This window comes from Diospyros lotus, chromosome 14 (genome assembly GCF_014633365.1).
Source record: "Diospyros lotus cultivar Yz01 chromosome 14, ASM1463336v1, whole genome shotgun sequence".
NCBI lineage: Eukaryota > Viridiplantae > Streptophyta > Magnoliopsida > Ericales > Ebenaceae > Diospyros > Diospyros lotus.
Window position 1 is genome coordinate 152703 of NC_068351.1, and position 26332 is coordinate 179034.

The following is a 26332-nucleotide window of genomic DNA, read 5'->3' on the forward strand; positions in this document are numbered from 1 at the left end:
AATTATTTTATAGCTTATGATATCAAACACCACAACTATTTAACTACAACTTTTAAGAAGTTGTAATAAATAAGTTTACAACTTATTCTAAATTTTAGAAATTATAATTTAAAAAATTAAAAATTATAATTTTTTTAATTAAACAACAACAAACGCGCCATTGTATACATTAGTAACATTATGATACCGGTTTGGGTTTTATTTTAAGTGGAGTGGTGCAGATAGCAATCATGGCATAGCCACAAACATGGTCCAGCCCCCAGCGGGTACGTGGTGACGTGCAATTAAGTCCTGAAGTCAACCCAGTCCAAGATGGAGTTGGTCGAGTTTATGTAATTTTAAACATTTCTAGCCTCGTGGATCGTGTCTTCTCACGTGTCGTCCCTGCGACTTGCGAGGAGGAGGAGGCTGAGAGTTGGGGGAAAGCCTGAGAGAGAGAGAGAGAGAGAACGAGAACGAGAACGAGAACGAGAACGAGAACGAGAGAGGCTGTTTCAAGTCTGACAGAGAAGGTGTAAAAGACGCCCAACTTTTACAGACGCGAGCTGCCCCACGCCCTATGCTAACAAAGTCTCGAAAAGTATGGCAATCAGACCCCTTTTTCATAGAGAAGAGTGCTTTCATTTCTCGTGGAAGGAAAAATGTAAAAATATTTACTAAATTTTTTTTTCTTGTTGGTTAGTTGGGTTGTGTTTGCTGCCAGAGCTCGGTCTTCCATGCAAAGCGTATCGCGTCGATCGACTTGGTTGAGCCGAGACACCGACTTTACCTGTGCAATATTAATAAATAAATCCACTCTAAAACCACTTGGATTGTTAGATGCGTAGAGCCAGGATGCAGCGCCAAAATAAACAAAGGAACAAATAAATAAATCAAGGGAGAAAAGCCGATGATCATGATGCCGTTGAAAGCAAAATGTCAAACGCTAAGTTGCATTTTGGGGAACCGCGCCTTGACAACTGCTCCTCCCCCTCCTCGACCACACACACCATGGCTACACCTCCTACTGCTCCCTGTCCTCTCCCTCCTTGTCTTGTTTTAAAATCAGAATATATTTTACTATTTTGCATTACCTTTTCAGGAGAAAGAGCTTCGCTTAGTTTGCCCTTTCCTCCCCCCCCCCCCCCCCCCCCCCTCCCTCTATCATTTCTTCTGTATGTTCGATTCTGCCCCCACCACTCACTAAACACGATTGTTTTGTTTGTAATATATATAATAATAGTTACTGCGTTAACTTAATTAATACCCTCCCTCTTAATAATTCTTCTCTCGTTTCTTCGGACGACCCTTTTCCATTCATCCATCTAATTGCCCAAATTAATATGCCCCCACACCCACAGCAACGTCCTCTCACGATCAAAAGATGGACGCAGAAATAAATGCATGCGAAATGTCTTTTCTTTTTGCCTCTTGGCACATAAAACTTAATTTTAGCTACCCCAGGGATCGGAGGATTTTAGTATTATTAGAGAAAAAGGCAGGACGGACGCCTTTGACGCTAACTTTTTATGAGTCCGCATTAATTATTTGCGGTCACTCAGGCGAGCGAGCAGACTTTCTCAAAAACTCCTTCCGTTCCGGTAAACCCCTCTCTATTTCTGGGGAACTGCTCAATTCATTCCGAGGTTTCGTGTTCTCCATCGCTAAAATGCTACACCGAGGCCTTGTTAATTGATTCAATGTCTAGTCATCCCAAGGTCCCCTGACAAACAGCCCCCAGCACCCAGCCCCAGGTATATGATAAAATAACAATAAATGGAAAGGCCGCCTGCAGGCAGGGAGGTCATGTTGGATTGAGAGGGGGAGAGAGAGAGTGAGTGAGGGGAAAAACAAAGGAATCCCAATGCTCCTGTCTCAGTCCGTGCACCCGTTATCTGCTTGGATCCTCTCCCTCAGACGCGTCACAGGAGGAACTTAAGGATGGTGGTGAGTCGAGTGACTCCAATATTCTTGCAGGATAAAAGAAAATAAAAAAAGCTACAGGCACGCCAACTCCATATCGGATCTAAAACTTCTCTCTGTGCGAAGACCAAGCAAGTACGAGGGTAGCCTCTTCTATTTCCCGTTGTTTCCTTCCTAGCTGCTTCTTATAGCAGCAATATCAACAGTAGAAGTTCTTCTGGGAGTCCATTGACAAGCTAGCTCCGCCTCCTCCTATTGCAACGCACACTACTTGTGGCACATCGTCCTCATCCATTGGATCTCCTCATCGTCGCTCATCTACTGAACCGGCACATCAGGACCTATCTATCTATCAAACGGACGGGGAAGATGGTGAGGAAGAGGGCGGCTTCAGAGATTGAAGTTCAGTCAAGTGGACCGTACCACAGCAGGTTCATCCGCCGAACAGCCACCCCGACGAAAAGCCCTCTCGTCGGCGCCCCCGACAATATGGGTTGTTCTTATCTGGGTCCGGGTCTGCTGGTCGGTGGTATTCATTTGGATGATAATCAGTCTAACTCACATTCCACCCAGGGTCCCAACCACTCCACTATCATGAGTATGACTGTGCTACGTTCTTCCGCGAACCCGAGTGTGACGTCATCCGGGTCTGGGTCTGGGTCTGGGTTTTTCAACGCATACCCATCCTTCCTGGACCCCCTCTCGCCTTCTCCTCCCCATCTTCGACAAGGACCTCCATCCCAATCCCAGTCCCAGGCCCCTTCCGTTTGTGTCTTCTCCGGTCTGCCCTTGTTTCCGCCCGAAAGAAGTCGAAACGCCGACAACTCATCTCCAGTTGTGCTATCTACCGCTGCTACGGTTGCTGTTTCACCCTTCAGTAATATCGGTGCTACTCCTGCCACCGTTGGTGCTTCTAATTCCATGGAGGACTCTGCGGCGACTGCATGGATTGATGGCATCATAAAGGATCTCATCCACAGCTCCACCAACGTCTCGATTCCTCAGCTCATCCAGAACGTGAGGGAGATCATACACCCTTGCAACCCTAACCTTGCCATCCTTCTCGAGTATAGGCTCCGCTCTTTGACAGATCCAGTTGTACCCAGTTACCCCTCCGATGGTACAAGAAAGGAGGCGGAGTCTGGAGGATTGCAGTGGCAACACCAACACCACTACAACCAGCAGCAAGATCAGCAAGCCCAGGGGTCTTCTGCTGGGTTTAAACTCTATCTTGACTCCGCTGGCGGCGGGGGAGTCGAAAACTTGACATCTCCCCTTCCGGATTCCGCCCCCCCTTCGCACCCGATCAATCCGTACCTGAACTGCGGCCTAAAACTACCGACGACCTCCAACGCTGTCATCAGCCTAGGAAACTGTCAAGACCTAGCCCGCAACAATCCGCCGACCAGCCCTTCTTCCCTTACACCGGCCATCCTCTCGTCATCGAATCAAGTAGTTGAGCAGTCGCGGCAGTTACCTCCGTCTCAGACCCAGCAAGAAAAGCAACAGCATAATAATCCTCCTCCAGCAGACCTTCCCGCAACTAGCACTGCGACTGCAGCATCAACATCGTCGACCGCAATCGTCCTCACTCCCAGAGATATGAAAGAAGAAATGCGAAAGCAAAGGAGGGACGAAGAAGGTCTGCACCTCCTGACCTTGTTACTCAAGTGTGCGGAGGCTGTAGCTGTGGACAATTTTGAGGAGGCAAATAAGATGCTGCTTGAGATCTCTCAACTGTCGACGCCTTTCGGCACGTCAGCACAGCGGGTGGCCGCTTACTTCTCGGAGGCCATGTCGGCAAGGTTGGTGAATTCTTGCTTGGGGATATACGCGACCCTGCCGGCGGTGCCGCAAAGCCACAGCCAGAAGATGCTATCTGCCTTCCAGGTGTTCAATGGAATCAGCCCCTTCGTGAAGTTCTCTCACTTCACGGCCAACCAAGCCATAAAGGAGGCTTTTGAGAGGGAGGAGAGGGTGCACATCATAGACCTAGACATCATGCAAGGCCTGCAATGGCCGGGTCTCTTCCACATCCTGGCATCCCGGCCCGGCGGACCTCCTTTCGTTCGCCTCACGGGCTTGGGCACCTCCATGGAGGCCTTGGAGGCCACGGGGAAGCGCTTGTCCGATTTTGCCGATCAATTGGGCCTTCCCTTTGAGTTTCTTCCTGTTGCCGACAGAGTTGGGAATTTGGATCCGGAGAGGCTGAACGTCAGCAAGAGGGAGGCTGTTGCCATCCACTGGTTGCAACATTCTTTCTACGACGTCACCGGCTCCGACACTCATACGCTCTGGCTCTTGCAGAGGTAATAATAATAATTATATAATATTATTATTCAAATGCAATAAATATAATTAATTAATTAATGATCGATGCTCATGCATGCAAACCTTGAACCTTCCTCATGAAACGCCTTAATTTTAGTATGCTGGCTTCTCTAGTACTAGATCTCTCTTTTTTTTATTACTGGGGTAGTAGTAGTGCTGCCTAGCTATCTTGTCCGAACCAACTACTTCTACGCTATCTAATCTACCCACGCATCTAATAATATAGAGCACCTACTTATATAGCTATCGCATCATGTATAGATCTACGTACGTTATCATTGCTGTTTGTTGATGCACCTTCGTTCTAATTAATTTCCTTATAATCCGTCAACATATACCATCAGTATTAGAATATGACAAGAGCCACGGGATGTTGTGTGACTCTGTATGTGAAATTTTGTTCCTATATATCAAGATAGACCCCCCCCCCCCCCCCCCCAAAAAAAAAAAATAAAAAAACAATTCCTACTGGAATGGTGTTGTCTTTTATGTTCCTTTTATTTCACATTATTTAGATGCCCAAGCATGAACTTTACAACTATCCGCGCGCTGATCAGCTAGCTGTGTCACTAATTTCAGAATCCAGATGTTATTTTCTATAACATTTCTATTTGCATACCATCTTCCCAAATGACGAGAGCTGCGGACCCTTGGAATTTAAAGCTTAATATGTTGTTGTTGTTGTAACATCTTCCCAAATGAAATCATTTAATAAACTAACAATCCTTAGTTGGATGAGGGCTCTTGAACTGTCAAAATGATGCTCTTTCATAAATTAAATCATTGATCATCAGTTATGTTTTGTGCTTAATTAATTTCCGGCAAACTAATTAAGCTTTCTGGGCTTACTCTCGATTAAGCTGTAAATAACATGATCTAGTGGTATTGTGACTAATAATGAATTATGTTAATTTTGTGCGTAGATTGGCACCGAAGGTTGTGACAGTGGTAGAACAGGATCTTAGCCACGCGGGGTCATTCTTGGGAAGGTTTGTGGAGGCAATACACTACTACTCAGCATTGTTCGATTCGCTAGGGGCAAGCTATGGGGAAGAGAGCGAGGAGAGGCATGTGGTGGAGCAGCAACTGCTGTCGAGGGAGATCCGGAATGTTCTGGCGGTTGGGGGACCGTCCAGGAGCGGCGACGTCAAGTTCAACAACTGGAGGGAGAAGCTTCAGCAGTCTGGCTTCAAGGGGATCTCACTCGCCGGGAATGCTTTCTCGCAGGCTGCCCTCCTCCTCGGAATGTTCCCATCCGATGGATACACCCTGGTGGTGGAGGACAATGGCACCCTCAAGCTTGGTTGGAAGGACCTTTGCTTGCTCACTGCTTCTGCCTGGAGGCCCAACAGTAGCCCCCCTCCGGCTCCTCCTCATTTCGCAACCCAACCACCACCTCCACTCCTAAATTCACTCACCAGCTGACCACCACCACCACCACCACCACCACAACCCAGACTCCAATTACTACCAGGTGCTACTCTTGTCTTCTTCTTCTTCCTAAATTTGTCTCTGCCTCCTGCAGCAGCACGCGCCTCCTTGCGACTGTTTCCTGACGCTTTCGTGATTAGATTCGAGATAGCCCGTTTCCAAGGTTCTCTACGTGCGTCGTGTGCGTGGGCTTCCAACTTCACGGCTCATATCTGTTATCTCCTTCATCATCATGTATGACCGATCATGTTCAAATATCAAGAGTGAATTTACTTTTTAACTTTAGTTTAAATAATTTTAAAATGTGATTATTTGAAGTTGATTCTTTAAAGTAGTATAACATAGTTTTGCTTCATGTTTATTTAAGTAAACCCACTTAAACTTGAACAAATATATATGTGTGTGTGCAGTTTCCAAATAAAAACTGTAGCAAAGAAACAATCCACCTATAAATGTTTTTTCAGATATCACGGCCCTGGCCCTGGCCCGTGCCCCTGTTTTTAACTTTTAAGAGATACAAATTTTAGTGTAGATTTTCAATTTAGTCAACTGCATGCAATTAGAGGTATGATTTTTTTTTTTGTTTTGTTTTTATTATGTTGCGTTGCGCTTTAATGTCAAATTTCACATTTATTTTTTAACCATTCTAGTTCTAGTTTGAACCAGTTCTATTTTGATAAGTAATATCAAATTTCTGCTGATTAGAGGTTAACGACTCAGTGTGTAATAAGATTACCCTAACAATGACATGATTGGCACATTGGGTGGTTGTTACTATTCATTTTGAGTTTTAAATCTAACAATCATCATATATATTTTCAATTTTACTAGGCATGAACAAAGTGCAAGCAATAAGTAGAAAATAAACTGACTTTTTAAGGTTTATTTTGTTAGAATAAGATGAAAATGAGAATGGAATGAAATAATTATTTTATTTTGTTGTCATGTTTGATATAATTATTAATAGAATGGTTATTATATATATATATATTTAATTGTTATATTTTAAATTTCTGCTTTTACTTGATAGCAAAAGAAAAAAAAAATTGAATATTGACAGACAAAAACACATTATAAATTCTAGCAATTTTTTTTTTATAAAAATGAAATTTATTCCAAAAAGCACATTGATTTGGCTTATCACGCATAGCAGGTAAAAAAATAATTGAAAGTTGAAAGATATATTCTATTATATAAGCAAAGTGTTTGAAATTTTATTAATAATGTGATTTTAAAAATATTTTGTTAAAATTAGTTATATTAATAAAACTTGAAGTTAAAATAAAATTTGAAAATAATTTAACTTTTATTTTAATTTAATTAAAAAAATAGACTACCATTTAAAATTTTCTAACATATATTAATTGCGCGAGGCACTCTCTCTCTCTCTCTCAATGAATATTGATTTAATAAGAATTGGGAAGGTGAAAGGCGAGGGCAAATTCAAATTTCGAAAGAGGGAGGGAAACACGTGCTTCCACTTCCAGAGCCGTTGTGGGGACACACTCACTCCAAGGTCAAGAAGGCACGGCATGCCGATGCGGGGCTTGAAAAAGAGAATCGATTTCAAAGCATCAGAATAGAAGAATTTGGGGAAGGGTTTCCTTACCAATTGGAAGTCTCGAATTACTTCTTACACAGACAACAGAAGAATCATTCATCATCGATCGAGTCCGTATCGGGTGTAGTCTAGATTAATTATCATTGGTAGCAGGGGATTCGTTTGTTTATCATCATCAGTACAAGGACAGAGAACAAGAAAATGGAAAAGTACGAGAAGCTGGAGAAGGTGGGGGAAGGGACATACGGGAAGGTGTACAAGGCGAAGGACAAGGAGACGGGGCAGTTGGTGGCGCTGAAGAAGACGCGGCTGGAGATGGACGAGGAAGGCGTTCCCCCAACAGCACTTCGGGAGGTGTCCCTGCTCCAGATGCTCTCCCACTCCCTCTACGTGGTCCGACTCCTGTGCGTGGAGCACGTCGACAACAAGCACGGCAAACCCATCCTCTACCTCGTCTTCGAGTATCTAGACACCGACCTCAAGAAGTTCATCGATTCCCACCGTAAGGGCCCCAACCCCAGGCCTCTTCCTCCTTCCCTCATTCAGAGCTTTCTCTTTCAATTGTGCAAAGGCGTGGCCCACTGCCACAGCCACGGCGTCCTTCATCGGGATCTTAAGCCTCAGAACCTTCTTGTCGACAAGGACAAGGGCATCCTGAAGATCGCTGATCTTGGTCTTGGAAGGGCCTTCACCGTTCCTCTCAAGAGCTACACCCACGAGGTTCCTGCCCGAGACCCTTTCAGATCCCTTACAACCAACCCCCTTTTTTCTTTTGTTAATCCAATTATTACACACACACAAAGCAATGATTAGTACATGTGATCTTTTCTTCCTTTTCTGTTTGGTCCTGCAGATTGTTACTCTCTGGTACAGAGCTCCAGAAGTTTTGCTAGGATCAACTCATTACTCAACTGCTGTTGATATGTGGTCTGTGGGCTGCATTTTTGGTAATTTCCTCTCTCACACCTATACATTAGGCTTGGGATTTTTGAATTTGTATCCACAATCTTGCCCCTATCCAATCTCACGCTTGTGATTGTTTGTTGTACACTCAATCTATTGCCTCAAAAACATCTTGTTCATATCCATTTTAGCTTTCACACTAATAGACTACCTTTTATCCTATTCCAAAAATCACCACATTAGCTCTGCTCTCAACAAAATAAATGATGCCAGATTAAATATATATTCTCTAATATTGTTGTATTTGTTCCTTTATGGCCAAAACACCTGCTTTTGTATTTTTAGAACAAAAAAATGATAAAAGCTCAAAATCATGCTGGAATAAGACCTGGTTCTCGCCCTTGGTTCATTTCTTATACTTTGCTTTGCATTGTCTTTCTTACTTTCATGGTCATGGATTCCAATTACCATTCCCTGGATTTTTTTAGCTGAAATGGTACGAAGACAAGCTCTGTTTCCTGGAGACTCCGAGTTCCAGCAGCTGCTTCACATATTCAGGTATAATATTTGTCCTATAAAGAAACTTTGGCAGCCTGGTGATCCCAAGTTCCCATCTGATGCTTGCCGTTGTCACTTTTGGTTTTGTTCCAGAGCAGTAATTTTCTCTATATTTTGGCCTATGATGTAACTGTAAATATAATGTCCTCAAGCTATTTGATTTGCCATATAATGGGATCCATCTTTTTAGTAAGTAGGGGAAATTATACTTAATTAAATGTTCATTTTTGAGTCTTATGTACTTTTGCCAAAATAATTTATAAAGTTAATGTGTGTATGTAAATATTCTTCCTCCTATGGTTTTGGAGGTGTTGAAAGTCCTTCAAAGCATTATATTTAGTATTAGTGTCATGACCCAAAATCTAGAAGCCATAAACTCCAACAGGGAATAGTAAGCCTTACATGTAGCACATAATCCTTCAAACATTTAACAACCTCATATACACTACAAAATAAATGCATTTCTATTAACTGATATTAAAGTGCCCACTGGGCTATAAATCCATTACATGCTTACAATATTCAAAGTTCTCACTTTACATACGAAAGGAATATTAACTTCTCTATACTCAACCCGTGAGATGAGATGCATGTGTTGTAGCTAGAGCGTGATTAGAGTAAATAGAGAAGAATTGTTTACCATGACTCCTACTGTCAAAAATGATATCAACCTACAAAGTCTGAAATATTGAGGGGTAAGCTTGACACTGGCTTAGTGAGGAGTAAAGAATATTATAATGGGGGAAATGTAGAATCAATGCATCCAAGAATGATCATCATACCATGCTATGCTCAATAATACTTACAACAATATAGGAGATGACAAATAAACATGCACATATATATGAGTTAACCATCTAGAACCGAAGTTCACATATTCCATTCTCTTGGGGAGGAACAACTCTCACCCACAAGATTCGCTTCGGCGGAACCACTCTTGCCTACAAAGCATCATGGTGGAACCACTGTCGCCAAGTAAGGGTGGACCCACTCTCACCCTAATACATATACGTGGTGCACGAACAACTAACATTTACTGTAGTTAGCATACAGGGTTCTAGTTGTTACTTCTTTTAATACATTTTTCATACCGTCATTTAATATCATCAAATGCCATATACAACATATCACAAGTGTCAATATGCGCACAAGAAACAATATAGATTCCAATTTCTCGTATGCAACTAAGAATAAGATCATGAATAAGATATATAGAATAACCAAATAATAAGACATACGAATGTAATACCACCATAATACAATTTATCCACTCACAATATTATAGAAGATGCAGGATTCCCTTAAATGCCTCTTGGCTGGGGCGCTCCAAAATCACCTAACAAAATTATTAATTTACATAAGAATTAAATAAATACAAAATTTAAATCTCCTAGGATTTGGATCGACTCAAATGCTGCTCGAATAGCCCAAAACCCCAAAATAAAAATAATCTAGGCTAGCCACACTGCCTGTGCCCACTTTTCGGCTACCGTCGGCCGAATATTTCGATGATCAGAACATACCATTAGAAGCGCCTAGTAATGGAGGTCAATATATACAAAAATGAGATAGATCTAACGGTTGGATTTTTGTAGATTTGGTTTTTTAAATTCTTGCCAGATTTGAAAATAAGCTATTTGACAACGCCGACCACATTTTCCGACGATCCGAGACCACCACTCAACTCCTTTACCCTCATAGACCAACACACCCAAAAACCATCAAGATCTAACGGCTAGATCTTCGTAGATCTAACTTTTAAATTTCGGCCAGAATACAAAACACACTATTGCCGCCGTCAGCCGATGTTTTCCGGCGATCTGAGGGAGCCATTCAACACCCCTAACCTCATTGACTAACATATCCAAAAACTAGCAAGATCTAACGGCTAGATCTTTGTAGATCTGAGTTCAAACTTTCGGCCAACACACCCACACACATATACATACACCTCTCATGAATCTATGTTGAAAAATAAAGCTAAAGAAAATAAAAAGCTTACCTTGTTGTAGATCGGGGTTGATTTCACGATGAAAATGTGGTCAGATTTAGGATTCAACAGTTAAATTTTGCAAAATCAATTGAAAGAGAAAATGAGAGAGAGAGAGAGCTTGTTGGAACGACAGAGAAGATGAAGAAAAGGGGGGCTAATTTGGGAGCCCTAAGGCTTTTATATATGGCCTTATGGGCTTGACTTTGCCTTCTTGGGCCTTCTCAAAATAAGGCCCAAAAGTTGGGCCTTACAATTAGGTAATTTCTCAAATTCAAAATCAGATAGAGATTGGGTATCTTAAATGTAACTCAACTTGATTATGAATAGGGAATACAGATAGGTATATGACACTTGTTAATCCCATCAGAATTGTCGATATTAATAAGAATCCCTAGTATAATTGTTCATTGCTCACAATAAAATTATCTATTACTGTGAGATGATGTTACTTAATTATTGTCATTGCGTGTTCAAAGTGTTTAACACAATTAGATAACTAAAGTTTGCAGAGTTTGGGGATTAATTATATGGAGTTGTTAGGATTAAGATGGTTTTCAATTTTGTCCTGTAAAAGCCAGGTCGTCAAGGGGCATTATAGTTTCTCCATGGAAAATTGCACTTACAATGGATTGTTCTCATTGTGCAATCTTGGATGTAAGTTTATTAAGGTAGAACCATGTTAAATTTCTGTTATCTTTTCTCGTGATTTTGTGCGATTGTGCATGATCACATCCGAATACATAAGAAGATCGACATGACCTCTAATTGAAACAATTGTAATGCCTACTCTTTGTTTTGCATCATAGATGTCAGGGTTGCAATGCCACCCTTTGAACTATTAATTGGGCTAAACATCCTAATTTGCAAGTCAAAAAGGACTTGGATTGCTTTGGGTCACAAATTGGATGACTAAAAAATGGTGATCCAATGTTTAAAGGGATTTGGGGGGCTCAAGGTTAATTAAAAGCCATCACAACCTATTTATCAAAAAGAAATACACATGCACATAGAGGGAGGTGTGAGGGGGTTGCTCGAAGACAATGAGGATAGTTCCCTGTCCATGATGAAGAATACGATGACATCTAGATTCTCATAGTTTGTCTTTTATTAAACTTCTCCTTTGCACATTGTGGTCTCTTCATCTTCTATGATTAATGTTGTGTAAAAAAAAAAGAGGACATATATATTTATTTATTTTAGGCCCATTTTTCCTAGGATGAAATATTACAGTTAATAAATTTATACTTTGTTTCAAAGCATAAATTTTTATAAAAAAACAATAGGATATATAATTTGGTTAGTTTAAATTTAGTATTTACCTAAAGAAATGTTCAAAATGTACTACGATTCCAAATAACATACTGACTAAGCCAACCCCCACATTTATTGCCTATCATACTAAGTTACTTACCCGATCCCAATTCCTATATCACGACCCCTCGTATACTGCAATCCTAATAACTATGTTTTGCATAACTTTTACCTTTGTTTCAACAAATGTGCATGTCTTAGAAAACTATCCTAATGGTAAATTTGGGTTATCCTTTCAAATTGATGTGCTTGCCTTGTGCATGCAACCACATAGTTAGCCTTAATCCGTACATGAATTAACTTGCCAATTATTTATACCTATGGCCTTGTCTTCAGTAATCCCACCAAGTTTTTCTATTGTTCTATTCCATCCACTGTCCCATGACAAAACCATCCCTATTATGTCTCATGCATCTTATTTTTAATAAGAATCATTTTGATCTTATTACAACTTTCATTTTTAATTTTTATCTTTTTTTGCATGGTTTCACACTTATCATAGCATCCTAATTTCTGCTATGCTCATATTTTGTACATGTTGGTGTTTTATCGCCTAATTTTGTGTCATATAATAAAATTGGTCTTTTTGTTGTTTTATAACAAATTTCTTTTAGTTTTGACGGAATTGTACTATCTCATAAAATGTTGGAAGCATTTTTTTATTTTAACCATCTTGGCTTAACTATATATAAATAACATCCTCATTGTCTTCCCACTCTTCGGGTGAATTGATCTTTTCTTGGGATGGCTTAATATTCATGTTTTACAATAACATAATCCACACTTATTTTTATTAAACTCATATTCTATATACTCAGTTTTCAATATGCTCAACTCATTTCATTATAGACTTAGATTCCATTCCCCTACTAATCTCAAGCACAAGGGCTCTATTCAAACCCTTGCAACAATGGATTTGCCAAATTTACTTCACATATTAAATGGAGATGATTCCATTAGCCAAAAGCTTAAGCACACAATTGCATGTCATTTTGTATCATTTTTCTCCCCTATATTTTTGTTATAAACACCAATGCCCATAGGTTAATGTTGAGTGGCCAAGCATTCTCCCAATATAACTTTACAATCTTTATGACATAAGTATCTTTCTTCGTTTCAAAAGAAAGTATTTTATTTGGGTAGTTGATAAACCATTTTCATATGTGATCAAGTGTTCGTTCTGCGAGGATGAACTCATATGCCATGATAAAGTTCAAAATAGTTGTACTCATTCTTCCTTTGACCCAACGTGTGGTGCATATCAGCTAACAAATATTCATAGTCTCTACACATACAACAATTTCAGCTGCAACAATCCTATCCCATATTCTTTTCACATCCACTACCCTATCCTTTAAAGTCTTATCAATTATAATCCTCACTCCATTCTGTACTTTATCTTTCCCTGAGTATCAAAGTTTATATTTAAATTCTGCCAGCATTTTATCCTTCTCCCTAACCATTTTTGTCTCTTGGAAGAAAATAATGTTAATTTTTCGCACAATCATCATGTCCACCACTTCTTGAGATTTTCCTATTGAAATTGTAATATTTCTTGATCCAACTCTTAATCTATAATACACGATTAACTTCTTTAGTTGTTTTTGCCCATGATAATGGGAGAACCTTTGAAAATTTAACACTATATTTGGGCATTAATGCAGTGACTCTAGCTTATTTTTCACTGTAATATAGTAGTGCAACATGTTGCTAAGAGTGTCATGCTGAAATGATTTGCTCATTTAGCTAGAATTCATGTTGTTTGATCCTATGAGTTTTGCATTAACTATTACCTACCTAACTGAACCCTTTTCCTTTATCCAAACTTGGGATTGGTTATAAATAGGAATTCATAGGAAGAGTTACTTGTTTGCAAGATTACCATTCAAAAAAGTTGTCTTAACATCCATTTGGGTAGTGTTTGTTAACAAAGATATGGGGTGGAAAAGATTAGATATGGAAAACATTTTGGATGTTTGTCCTTCCCAACGTGTTTGTTAAACTTGTCTGACCTTTCTCGAAAAAACTCTCATGTGACTTCTTATCTAACTTTTTATAGATAAATTTATCCGGCCCCCCTCCAGATAAATTTATTTGATATTTTACAGATAAGCTTAAATTACGCATATCCCCCTTATAGGATAATTAATGTCATTTAATACATTTTTAAAATTTAAATTTCTCTCTTTATATACATATTTTATTATCTAATACAAATTCCTTTCATCGATTTTTTAAATTATTTTATTCAATTTTATATTTTATTATCTATTATGAAATTATGTTTTGACAATTTTTATTTATCTAAGCAGAATTATTGTAATTCCATCAATAATTATTTCTACTTTCATCTTTTTAGAATCTATTTTTGAACATGGATTTAGAAAATAAAACACTATTTTTAGTTTTAATTTTTTTGACAATTCACATTAATCATAAAACACTATTTTAATCATAGATTTGTTGTTGATGTTAACATACAGTTTTGAATGAATTTGGTAATAAGGATATTTTCGTAAAAAAATACTTATCTTAGTGCTTATCATATGCATTTAACAAACATATGGAAAAAAGGTACAATTTTCAATGGATTCCAAAAAATTTAACAAATAGTCTTATAAAAATCTTGGAATGCTGCTATCATGAACTTAGGGTTCATAATAGGTTTGGATTGGCAATCGGAAGGATCCGATTGAGTAGGATTGAGAACAGAATGTTTAGAGAGAAATTTGGACAAAAATGGGGGGAAAGATGTAGAGAGAAATAAGGGAGAGCAATAGAGAGAAACAAGAGGGAGAATAGAGAAAATTGTAGAGAGAGAATCAGATTTCCATTCCATTAACTCAAGCATACCTTTCTCTACATATTAGGGTTTAGGGTTTGTGCTCCTGACAACTCACAAAATACCTCCTACTAACTAATACCCTTCTAACTACTCTTGAGTTGTTTTTCCCTTTTCTTTTGCCTTTTATTTTCTTTCTCCTCAGCAGCAATAACATTATGTCTTGCTGCCACACCAATGGAAATATGAATAAGCAAAACAACAAGGGTCTCAGTCCTTTTAACAAAGAATCCCTTCCCTTTCTTCCTTTCATCTTGTTTCACTTTATCCTTTTGCATCCTACATTGCTCCAGATCAGAAACATACTGCTGGAAGGTTTTAGTGTAATCAATTTCATGCAAGCATCCTCCCTTAAGGTAACTGTTAGGCGGCAGCCCTTACTTTTTGTAAATGGCTTCTAGTGCTAACTTTTGCTGCCAAGCCTTCTCAATTGCTTGTTGTATCGTGGCCAAAAACATCATTCTCACCATAGGCCTCAGCATATTGTTGAGACCATTAATGAATCTTGATAAAAAATAGGACTTGGTCAAAGTTGGATGGGAATTGAGCACATTGTCATGTCCTTAGGAGTAATGGAAGGTCAATATTGTAATAGAGATATAATAATTGTTAAGATATATTTTAACAAGTGGTTAGAAGCACATGGGAGCATGTGCTAGGCTATTAGAAGGCAAATATGCCTATCTAAGGTTGTTGTAATGTGTTTGTTTCTTTATCCTGGAATTAAAGAATTGAAATCTAATTTCTCCTCCTCCGAATTCTCTCCCTTTCTTGATCTTTATCTCCTTTTCTGTTCTTCTAATCCCCCTAACACTTCTTCTAATTTCCCCCTCATTCTTTCAAATCTCCCCCTAATTTCCTCTTGTTCTTGGCCTTAGCCTAATTGAACTCTTTCGATTCCCAAACTGATCCTAGGTTAAGCCCTAGGTTCATGACAAATTGGTATCAGAGCCTGGAATTCAGTAGTTGTCCAATCTGATTTTGAAGTAAACAAGCCGATTTGAAGTTGAGCCTACAATTCTCGGTTGAAGACAAAGAAGAATTCCAGAAACGATTTCATAGGCGTTGTAATTCAAATAATTATCACGACGCTGTACGGTGTCGATTAATTTCGGAACGTGGTGGAGTTAGGCGATCTAGAGTCGGAATTGAAAGACGAAGTAGCATCAGGCTATTAGACGTTTGGGTGAGACAAAGGTGTTCATTCTGGCGAGAAAGGAAGGCACGAAGTGGAAGCAAGTTTGGGGGCAATCGTTGAATCTCAGCAATCACACATAGAGCTTGGGCAATCTTGAATTCGCTGTAATCTTGTGTAGAGAGCGATCAATGCAAATGGCTAACGGCTCGCGGCTAAGACTCCAATCTTGCTTATAATTGAAGGCGAGCAAGCCAGGTGGATTCTTAAGTGGAGCATGTGAACGATGATTGGGTGGCAACCAGTGCAAGGAGGAATTGGACTTGGATTGATAGAGTAGTGATTTCGACATAATCAGCGAATTTTAGCATTCCAGTGAGTCTGGGTGGGCTCTCGGTGGAGGATTAATTCTCAGCCTTCGTGATTTTAGTAGATTTTAGTTTGAGTATTGAACATGAGTCTGCTGTTCTGTCGCGAAATTCAAGAAGCGCAAGTTGCATCAAAGTCATGCAACGCGCCAGCCGAGTGGCGCCAACTGGATCCAAGTCGTGTGTGTGTGTGATAGAGGAAAAGCAAACCCAAGCGATCTTCGTTGTTACTCCTTAGCAACGGATGTTGGCCACTGCCCAGCTTCCAATTCCTCTTACTACTGCTAAATTTTGTGGGGTCTTGGCTAAATTATAAGAGACTAAAGTCCAAGATTGCAAGATTGATTGGGTGGTAGGAGGTAGACAAACAGTTTTCGCCTAGATTGAGAAGACTTAAGGCAACTTGTTTTGTGGCTCCGGTGAAGGCATTGAGCAGTGAATCAGTGAAGAGGAATTTCACAAGCAATAATTCCATTCAAATTCTAGGCTGCTAGTAAGGTAAAGAAAGGGTAATTTCGATTTTGAATTCTGGTTAACTTTGTTTGAATTGGAGAGGTAAAGAAGAGCAGTATGTATATAGCTCATTGGTCTTCAAAGTATGTTGATTGTGAAAATTTGACTAAGGGGAGCAATGCACGTAGGAGACCAATGGAGCCTCCAATGGCAGCCAAAGAAGGCTGCATTTTCAGTTGGCAGCAACAGGGATAAGGAGTAGTGTAGCTAGAAGAATCAAACATGGGGAAAGAAGTTTGAGAATGAGTTTAGCCGAAGGAACAAGTAGTGGGATTCATGAAGAGTGTGAGGAATTTGACTATATGTTCCGCGAGAAGTTGCGGGAGTTTGCAATGAAACTGATCAAAATGTATCATTACAACTTTTCTATTGAATACTTCGATGATTATCGGAGTTTTAACAAAGATGAATTCCTTAAAATGGAACAGTCGAAGGAGAAATTGAGGAGGCGGGGAGCAGATTCACTGCCTACCTCCAATGAGGAGTGGAAGAAGTATACTGGCCTAGGTGGAATGGACAAAAAAGGTAACGATAATGACAGTGCTGGCAGCAATAGCAACATTTGCGGGGGTTTGGTACTGGGTGTGTGGGCTAAAAGAGAATTAAAGGAACACACTGGTTCTTTTGTAAAAGAAGTTCCTGATGAGGATGTTCCAAATGATACTCATGAAAGGCCCAAACTAGAGTTAAATGATGCAGCTAGGAGTTTTTGGAGTTAGAAAAAAATTATTCGATGGAGATTGACAAGATAGAAGAAGAATTAATACATCAAAGGGCAATTACCAAAAGGTTGCAAGAGGAAAGCTAGGAAGTATTTGATCAAGTGACCAATGAAACCAAGGCCAACTTGTTACCCTTGGCATCTAATGAATGGACTGAAGGATTAGGTGGTATGCTGGATCAAAATTCTGGAAGAAATGGAATTGAGAGTGGAGTTCCTAAGGGTATTGTTCCATTGCCTTTGGTTTCAGATAACTTGGAGGGTTCTTTATCAAGTGATAAGAGGAAGACAACACCAGCAAAAGGAAGACTTGCTGATCCTAAACGATGCCATCGTGTTGCTCTCAATTCTTCTCTCATTCTACTCTCTAATTCTCCCTCTCCTACTCTAAATTCCCGCCTAAACTTCCCTACCAAAGGAGAAAACCCTGTCAAATCCAAGGGATACGACAATATATAATGGTCAGTTACGGTTATTAAAGTTGTTTTTCAATTTTTTTAAAATTGTAATTGTGCCTATGACTTTTTTACTCAATTTTTCACTGTGTTCGTTGTGCACGGTTACTGTTTTTTTTTTGTTAATCTAATCATGACTATCCCTAGGGGTGAGCAAAAGTTCGGTTAAACTGAACTAACCGAACCGAAAAGTTCGGTCGGTTCGGTACAGTTTTTCAAAAACAGCGGTTCGGTTCGGTTCGGTTATATTTTTGTTTAAAAATCGGTTCAAAATAACTGAACCGAACCGAACTTGTAGCAAATAGCCTCACTTGAACCGAACTGGCCACAACCCCCCCCCCCCCCCCCCACAAGTCACGCACATAGGCGCGACATTTCATTTTCTTCGTTCTTCTCTCTCTCTATCTCTCTCTCGCATCTTGGTATTTCATCTTCTCTTCAATTCGAGTTCGAGTTCACAGATCTGGCGATAGCAAATACGAAGACAAAGATGAAGGCTCTTCGATGCTTCGTAGATTAGGCACTGGCCGAAGGCTCTTCGATTTCATCTCTTCATTTGTTCTCTCTCCTTCCATCATCTGTCGCCATCGCAGATGCCGAAGAAGAAGACAAAGGCCAAAGACGAAGACTACGCCGATGGTTTTTCGATAAGTTTGCACTATATTTCTCTTTTACATTGAAATTTTGAAACCTAGATCTACTAAAATCCCACCATGTGAGTCACCGTGGTTGGGGGAATCTGATGATCGGTTCCGATCATCGGAATCGCCGGCTGGTTAGGTGGTCGGCAACAACAACAAAGCCGGTCTCTTGGTTAGTTTGTGTCCAGTTCAGTTTTCAGTTTCGATTCGGTTAGCACGGTTTAGGTTTTGGTTAGTTCGGTTTATTGGGGTTGGTTGGTTGGTTTGGTTCGGTTATTGCATTTGGTTCGGTTCTGTTCGGTTCATAATTTTTGGGCGGTTTGGTTCGGTTATAATCGATTGCACACCCCAAACTATCCCTACTTAGAGATGCATGCAGAAAATAGGTTAAAGAATGTAGAAGAAACAAGAACAATTTTATATTCTTCTTTGATTATGCACGGTATTACATTTCCTATTAATAGGGAGGGGGAATACAACATATGAAAGCTACATAAAATGGAAAGATATGTTGTACACTATACAAAGAAAGTAGAAGATACAAAACAAGAATAGGAAATCTCCAAAACAAGACTTCTTTCTAAATGCTAAAGATAAGATATGTTTTGATTTAGGAAAGCTAGATTCAGTGATAATTCCATAATTTTGTGATTTATTTAACATACTCCCTCAAGCTGGTGAATTAATATTTATCATTTCTAGCTTGCTAAGCAAGCTCTTCAAACCTCTTGATAGGCAAACCTTTTGTTTGTAAATCAGCTAGCTGATTTTCTGAAGTAACAAAAGGTATACAATTTTCTCCAATTTCTAGCTTTTCTTTGATAAAATGGCGATCAATCTCAACATGTTTGGTGCGGTCATGTTGCACTGGATTATGTGCAGTGTTGATTGTTGATTGATTGTCACAAAACAATTTCATTGGACCATGACAAGGGATTTCTAGATCATGGAACACAATTTTCAGCCATAGTAATTCACATAAACCAAGAGCCATTGCCCGAAATTTAGCTTCAACACTAGACCCAGCTATTACACTTTGTTTTTTGCTTCTCCAAGACACCAAATTTCCTCCCAAGGCTACACAGTAGCCTATAGTAGATTGTCTATCCACAAGAGAGCCTCCATAATTAGCATCGGTGTAACCTATAACTTCCAATTCATTCCCTGATTTGAACAAAAGACCTTTCCCTAGTGTTGATTTAAGATAACACAAAATTATCTTCATTGCTTGCGTCTGTTCTTCAGTGGGATTATGCATAAATTCACTCACCAAGCGGACAGCAAATGTTATGTCAGGCTTGGTGTGAGGTAGGTAGATTAACCTGCTTATGAGCCTTTGATATCTGCCCTTATCATCCATTGGATTGTCATTTGGTCCGAACCTTAGATTAGGTTCCGAGGGTGTATTTGCTGCCTTGACACCTAGTAGCCTTGACTCTTCCAATGGATCCATGGTATATTTTCTTTGGGAATGAAATATACCATCCTTAGAGTAGGCAACCTCTATCCCCAAGAAAAACTAAAGTCTGCCAAGGACTTTAATGTCACACACGGGCAAAATTCTCCTTCAATAGCTTTTGTTCATCATAATCATTTCAAGTGACAATAATGTCATCTACATACAATTAAAGTTGTTAAAGTACCTTTCTTTGAATGCCTGATGAATAAGGTGTGATCTCCCCTGCTTTGCCAATATCCCATTTCCTTCATAGCCTTTGAAAACCAATCAAACCCGGTTCTTGGGGATTGCTTCAGTTCATAATGGGCCTTCTTTAATCTGCAAACATGACCTACTATTCCATTAGTGAAACTAGGTGGTGGTTCCATAAAGACCTCCTCCTTTAAATCACCATGTAGGAAGGCATTTTTGACATCTAATGCATCAACTCCCAGCCATAACAACTAGCTAAAGGTAGGAGGATCCTCATTGTAGTCTTTTTTGCCACGAGTGCAAATGTCTCCAAATAATCTATGCCATAAGTTTGGGAATACCCTTTAGCTACCAATCGGCATTATACTTTTCCATTGTTCCATCAGCATTGTATTTCACATTAAACACCAATTGGGAATACGGGTTGAATTCAATTTGGTTTAGGCACCATTTCCTATGTTTGATTTTTCTCCAAGGACCTCATTTCTTCATGGATAGCTTGTACCCAATTTTGATTCTGTAATGCCTCTTCTACAAACTTAAGAATAGCTATGGAATCAAGGGAAGACAAAAAATGTGTGTTTAGGGGAGAGCTTGTTATAAGAAATGTAATGGGCTATAGGGTGATTTGTGCGGCTCCTAACACCCTTTCTAATAGCAATAGGCAAATCCAGATCATTGTGTATAGGATCAGCACAAATAGTAGGGTTAGGAAAAACGGAGGACTGAGTGAGTTCCAAACCTGATCGTGAGACAGATGATGGGCCCTGTTTGGCACATGGATTAGGTTGTTCCATCCTCTTGTACACATATGGTGAGCCCTTGAACCTAACAGGAGATGTTCTTGGCTGGACTGATATTGGAGGATCAAACAATGTTGCCAAGTCTCTTGATTTCGTTGACTTGGGGTTAGGAGAAGTAGGTAAACCAGAGGAGATAGAATTTGGAGAAGAATGTGGCTGATGTGACCGAGATTCTAAAAAAGAATCTTCCAATATAGGTAGATCATGATCATCAGCTATAATCTCCCCCCGAGGGCCAAAAGTAGGAGAGTTGGAAAAGGATTGATTTTCCACAAAAATCACATCTTTAGACACAAGGATCTTTTGAGTGGAAGGATGATAGCACTTGTACCCTTTTTGGGTAGAAGAATAGCCAAAAAAGACACATCTAGGGGCTCGAGGGTCAAACTTATCATTTTGATGTTTAGAGACATGAACAAAAGCCACACACCCAAATACCTTGAGAGGAAGAGGTATGAAGACCAATTTCTGGGAGGTGGGAAGAGAGACACTGAAATGGGGTAAGTTGATCTAGCACTCTTGAGGGGACCCTGCTGATTAAATAGATTGCAGTTATCACTTCTTAACTCCAAAAGGATTTAGGAATAGAATGTTGATGCAAGAGAACCTTATCAACATTTAAGAGATGTCTCATCTTTCTCTTATTCACTCCATTTTGCTAAGGGGGTTTCAACACAAGGGGCAATGTTCTAAAAATTGGCCTAGGCGGCCAACGAGGCACTAGGCGATCGTTGGCCACCGCGAATTTGGCCTAGTCGCCCCCTCGGGCGCCGACCCGATTAATCTGCTGTTGGTCGTGCCTAGCTACTTGGGACGCCTAATTTTTTGCTATAAATTTTAGCCGTTTTAGGGCTTCTTCATTTCTAAAACCCCTCATCTCTCAATCGTCTCCCCCTTTTATCTCCCAGTTGCCTCCCCCTTTTCTATCCCAAGGTCATCGTTGCCTCAATGCCTCCAGTACCTCATCGTTGCCTCCAGCTCCATTGTGACCTCCTTTACGCCATCTCCGCTGCTGGTACCTCTTGCAACCCCCCACCCCCCCTCTCTCTCTCTCTCTCTCTCTCTCTCTCTCTCTATGGTTATTGGGTGTTTGTGTTTTTATTTTATTTTATTTTTCTTTTTTATTTATATATTAGATATATATAGGTTTGTTATGCATATTTATACCTTTTACTTGATAAAAATCTACATCTAATATTAATTTTTAATTAGGGTTCTAATTCTATTCATATTGCATATAAGATGATAGATGGATGGATGAATATGCCATTCACCATGTTTGGAATTAAGGAACAAACTACAAGGAATGTAGCAGCACCTATAGCTATCCTACAAGCATCGGCCTTCAACATTTTACAACAATTTAATCTATGTATTTAATTTATCTTTGAAAAAAAAACAAAAAACTGGGAAAAAAAACTATGAAGTTTATGTTGCATTATTGTTGCTTTTGCATTATCCTTCGGATGTGGTTTATTTTTCTCAAACTTAATTCCATTATTTCACTTGTCTTTCCAACTTTGATTTACTTGAAAATAACATCAAATTACATCAAAAAAAAAAAATTTCCTAGGCCCTAGCTTGGCGCTCGACTAGTGCACTAAGGAAAAAGGAAACAAAGAGTGTTTATTGCTAATAGCATAAGACACCCGATGGTGTTTAGACAATTCACATGCATCACATGGAAAAATACTGACATCTACACCTTGAAACAAATTTGGGAACATGGTTTTTAACAAAGGAAAAGGTGGATGCCCTAATCTAAAATGCTGAAGCCAAGCATCAGATTGAGTACAAGTGAGCAGAGAAGAGCAGATTAGGCTAGGTTGATCATCCTCCCTGTGGCCAGATCCTGAAACACACAATCATGAGGTGAAAAAATCGCACAACAATTAAGACTTTGGGTAAGTTTATGAACTAAAAGAAGATTGGTGGAGAGACTAGACATGTAAAGCACATGTTGGGCATGTAGAAAGGGGTTTAAACATACATTCCCTGGCCCAACTATAGGAACAATTTGGCCATTAGCAACTATGATTTTCCTGGAGCTGGTTATTGGTTCATAATTTTCAAACACTTTTAGGTTAGGTGTCATTTGGTCAGTAGCTCTAGAACATTCTCCCTGAAGAGCCTTTAAGAAAGACTTCAGTTTCCCAATCTCCTCTGCATTCAATTCTCCCAGGTCTGAGGAGACAGTTGAGTCAGCTTTCTCAGTTGGCTCCTTTGGTTCTTTGGTAGAGAGGTAGGCTTTTGCTTGGTTCCTAGGCTGCAAGTTCTTGAAACCTCCCATTCAATTTAAAGCATGATGCTCTTGTATGTCTTGGCTTCTTGCAATAAGAACACCAAAGCCCCTCCTTAGTTTGCTTCAATGAGGACTGATATCTGCCTTGCAGAGACTTCATCCATGTACCCTGCACTTTGTTAGTTATCATGGCTGATCCCTCCATGTTACGAACATTAAACATGGCTGTCCTCTTGTGCTCCTCACTTGTTACTGTAAAATAAACTTCATTTAGTGATGGCATCTTTTCCCTGCTAAGTATTTGAGCTCTCACTTGATCAAATTCAGGGTTAAAGCCTGCCAAAAACTCTACTATTCTATCGCTCTCCAGCATAGAAGTCAAAACAATAGCATCCTCACTACACACCATTTGTATGTCTTGATAATGATCCAATTCCAGTCAAAAGCCATTCATCCAATTGTAATACTCAGTTACAGTCAAAGACCCTTGTTTTGTACTACTAATTTTTGTTTTAATTTCATAAACAACTTATGCATATCGCACCTTAGAGTAGGTCTTCTTAACTGTTTTCCAAATATCCCTAGCGGTAGATAAAAACATATAATTTTTGCTTACCTTGTGAAGCATTGCACTCTAAAGCCAGGATATTAACATTGTGTCCTCCACATCCCAAGCAGCAAACTTAGGATCTAAAGCCTTAGGGGTGCAGGTCTGGTGAGATGAGCTATTTTTCCTCGGCCCTTCAGAAAAGTTCTCACCAACTAAGACCACTAAAGATAGTTCCCACCATCTAGATGGTAGGAATGGTGCATTCATGTTAGCTTGCTAGCCGGAGCCCACTGGTAGATTGCTCAATTGGCATTGCTTCTCTTGTGATATGGGAGCAGCGGTTTCAGAAATTTCTGACATTATAGGGAGATGTAGCAGTAGGATAATGAAAGAGAACAATAAAGGCTCACAACTGATAATCAGAGATAATAGGGTCTGATACCATGTAGAAAATAGGTTAAAGAATGTAGAAGAAACAAGAACAATTCTGTATTCTTCCTTGATTATGTATGGTATTACATTCCCTATTAATAGGGAAGAGGAATACAATATAGGAAACCTACATAAAATGGAAAGATATGCTGTACACTATACAAAGAAATTAAAAGATACAAAACAAGAATAGGAAATCTCCAAAACAAGACTTCTTTCTAAATGCTAAAGATAAGATATGTTCTGATTTAGGAAAGCTAGATTAACTGATAATCTGCAATCAATTCCATGATTCCGCGATTTATTCAAGAATGCATAAACACTTTTTGAAAATAACTGAAACCTCTCTGGCGAGTAAATGGAAGAACCAATGACAACATTATCTTTGAGATTCAACTGAGTTCAGAATAAGTGTGTATATTCAAGAGAGTTGTTTTCTCAACTTGAATTGATGCAAGCACCTCTGACTGATGTTTCGTAGTAAAGTTATAAGGTTTACTTTCTAAATACTCCTTGAGAAACAATTATGGTATGCTTTTTTACTGTCTTCAAGGGCCTCTTTTATATGTTTTTGGGATTAATTCAATATAAATGATTGTAGAAGTGCAATTAACACATTTAAATATTTATAGCAGAATTCATGTACCAGAAAATGAAAAAACACGTTGAAAAATTCTTAAAGAAATTATGAACTTAGAATTTGTAAATTGAAAAGCATGTTTTAATTCTAATATAAATGTTTTACAAGCTTTGTTGTGTGCTTTTGAAGGTTGCTGGGAACACCAACCGAGAAACACTGGCCAGGAGTTAGTTCTCTACGGGACTGGCATGTGTATCCCCAGTGGGAGCCTCAAAGCTTGGCACGTGCTGTTCCGTCATTGGGCGCGGAAGGGGTTGATCTTTTATCGGTAACTTCTAGTGCTATAACTTGTGAGCTTCTAAGATATGTAGAACTTAGCTTACATGGAGAACACTTTCCAGTGATAAGTTTCTCTTATCCCTGTTTTGGGTAATTTCGTACATGGCAGTGTTTTTCCAAACCGAAGCTTTTATCTGTTTCTTTTACTGTTGGGGTAGGTGGGTCCCACTTTTTAGAAAACTATTATTATACAGAACCTATGTAATTTTGGGTGTTAATGTTGAAACGTGATTGTATTCTTGGCTTACTCTGAAGACAAGATTTAATTATTTAGGCAACTTGCAAATTGTGACCATTTTGTTTTGTAAGTCTGCCGTACTGGTTGAATTTGGATCAAAACTGGAAGTAGGCGGTAGGCATTAAACTGGTAGCGTGGAGATTATATTTTTTCACGTGCAGGTCTGTAGGACAAGAATTGACTGTTTTACTATTACCATAGACGTGCCTTTGATCTGGTTTTTTACTATTCTTAAGTGACACTGTCTTTAAGTGTAAACGCTATTGCGATAGTAATTCGTCTCCCGGTGCTGGAACTGTCAAAATGCAGAAGATGCTGAAATATGATCCAGCGGAGAGGATCTCGGCCAAGGCTGCTCTTGATCACCCCTTTTTTGACAGTTTGGACAAGTCCCAATTCTGAAGTTGCTTCGCCATGATGTGCATTGGGGACTGCTGGGCCGCTTGCTTCAATCTATTCACCATGATGGCAAAATTTGAACGCTCGGGTTGATGCTTGGTGAAGTCAGTTGTTATCACAATGGACGTCATCATCTTGGTGATTTCTACACTATCTCGTAACACCTTTACTATTACCTTTCGCTTGCATTGATCAACGTTTTCTTTCAGTGCATATGGAGCTCGTGTTTATGGATCCTAATGATCAACGTAGCGTTTGATGTGTGTGTGATTTTTAGTTGCATCAGGTGCTGTAATTGGCAAGCTTATGGTTGCCCACTTCTCTTTGTACCTTTGCTCATAAGGTGTCAACAATGGTGCACCTTTCGGTGTTTTCTGGATTGGTTGATGATGAGTGAGTCCATCATGATAAGAGTTATATATTCAGGACAGTA

At 39.5% G+C, this 26332-nt stretch overlaps 2 protein-coding genes across 2 annotated transcripts; both read left to right on the forward strand.

The window, feature by feature from the left end:
• Nucleotides 1–1541: 1541 nt before the first annotated feature.
• On the forward strand, nucleotides 1542–5981 carry LOC127790288 (protein SCARECROW). Its single transcript, XM_052319701.1, has 2 exons — nucleotides 1542–4211; nucleotides 5157–5981. Exons 1-2 carry the CDS (start codon nucleotides 2272–2274, stop codon nucleotides 5656–5658), a joined length of 2442 nt encoding a protein of 813 aa, XP_052175661.1. The 5' UTR covers nucleotides 1542–2271; the 3' UTR covers nucleotides 5659–5981.
• A 1105-nt stretch (nucleotides 5982–7086) lies between these two features.
• Nucleotides 7087–26320, forward strand: LOC127790289 (cell division control protein 2 homolog C). Its single transcript, XM_052319702.1, has 5 exons — nucleotides 7087–7945; nucleotides 8079–8172; nucleotides 8617–8686; nucleotides 25113–25251; nucleotides 25810–26320. Exons 1-5 carry the CDS (start codon nucleotides 7427–7429, stop codon nucleotides 25900–25902), a joined length of 915 nt encoding a protein of 304 aa, XP_052175662.1. The 5' UTR covers nucleotides 7087–7426; the 3' UTR covers nucleotides 25903–26320.
• Nucleotides 26321–26332: the final 12 nt, after the last annotated feature.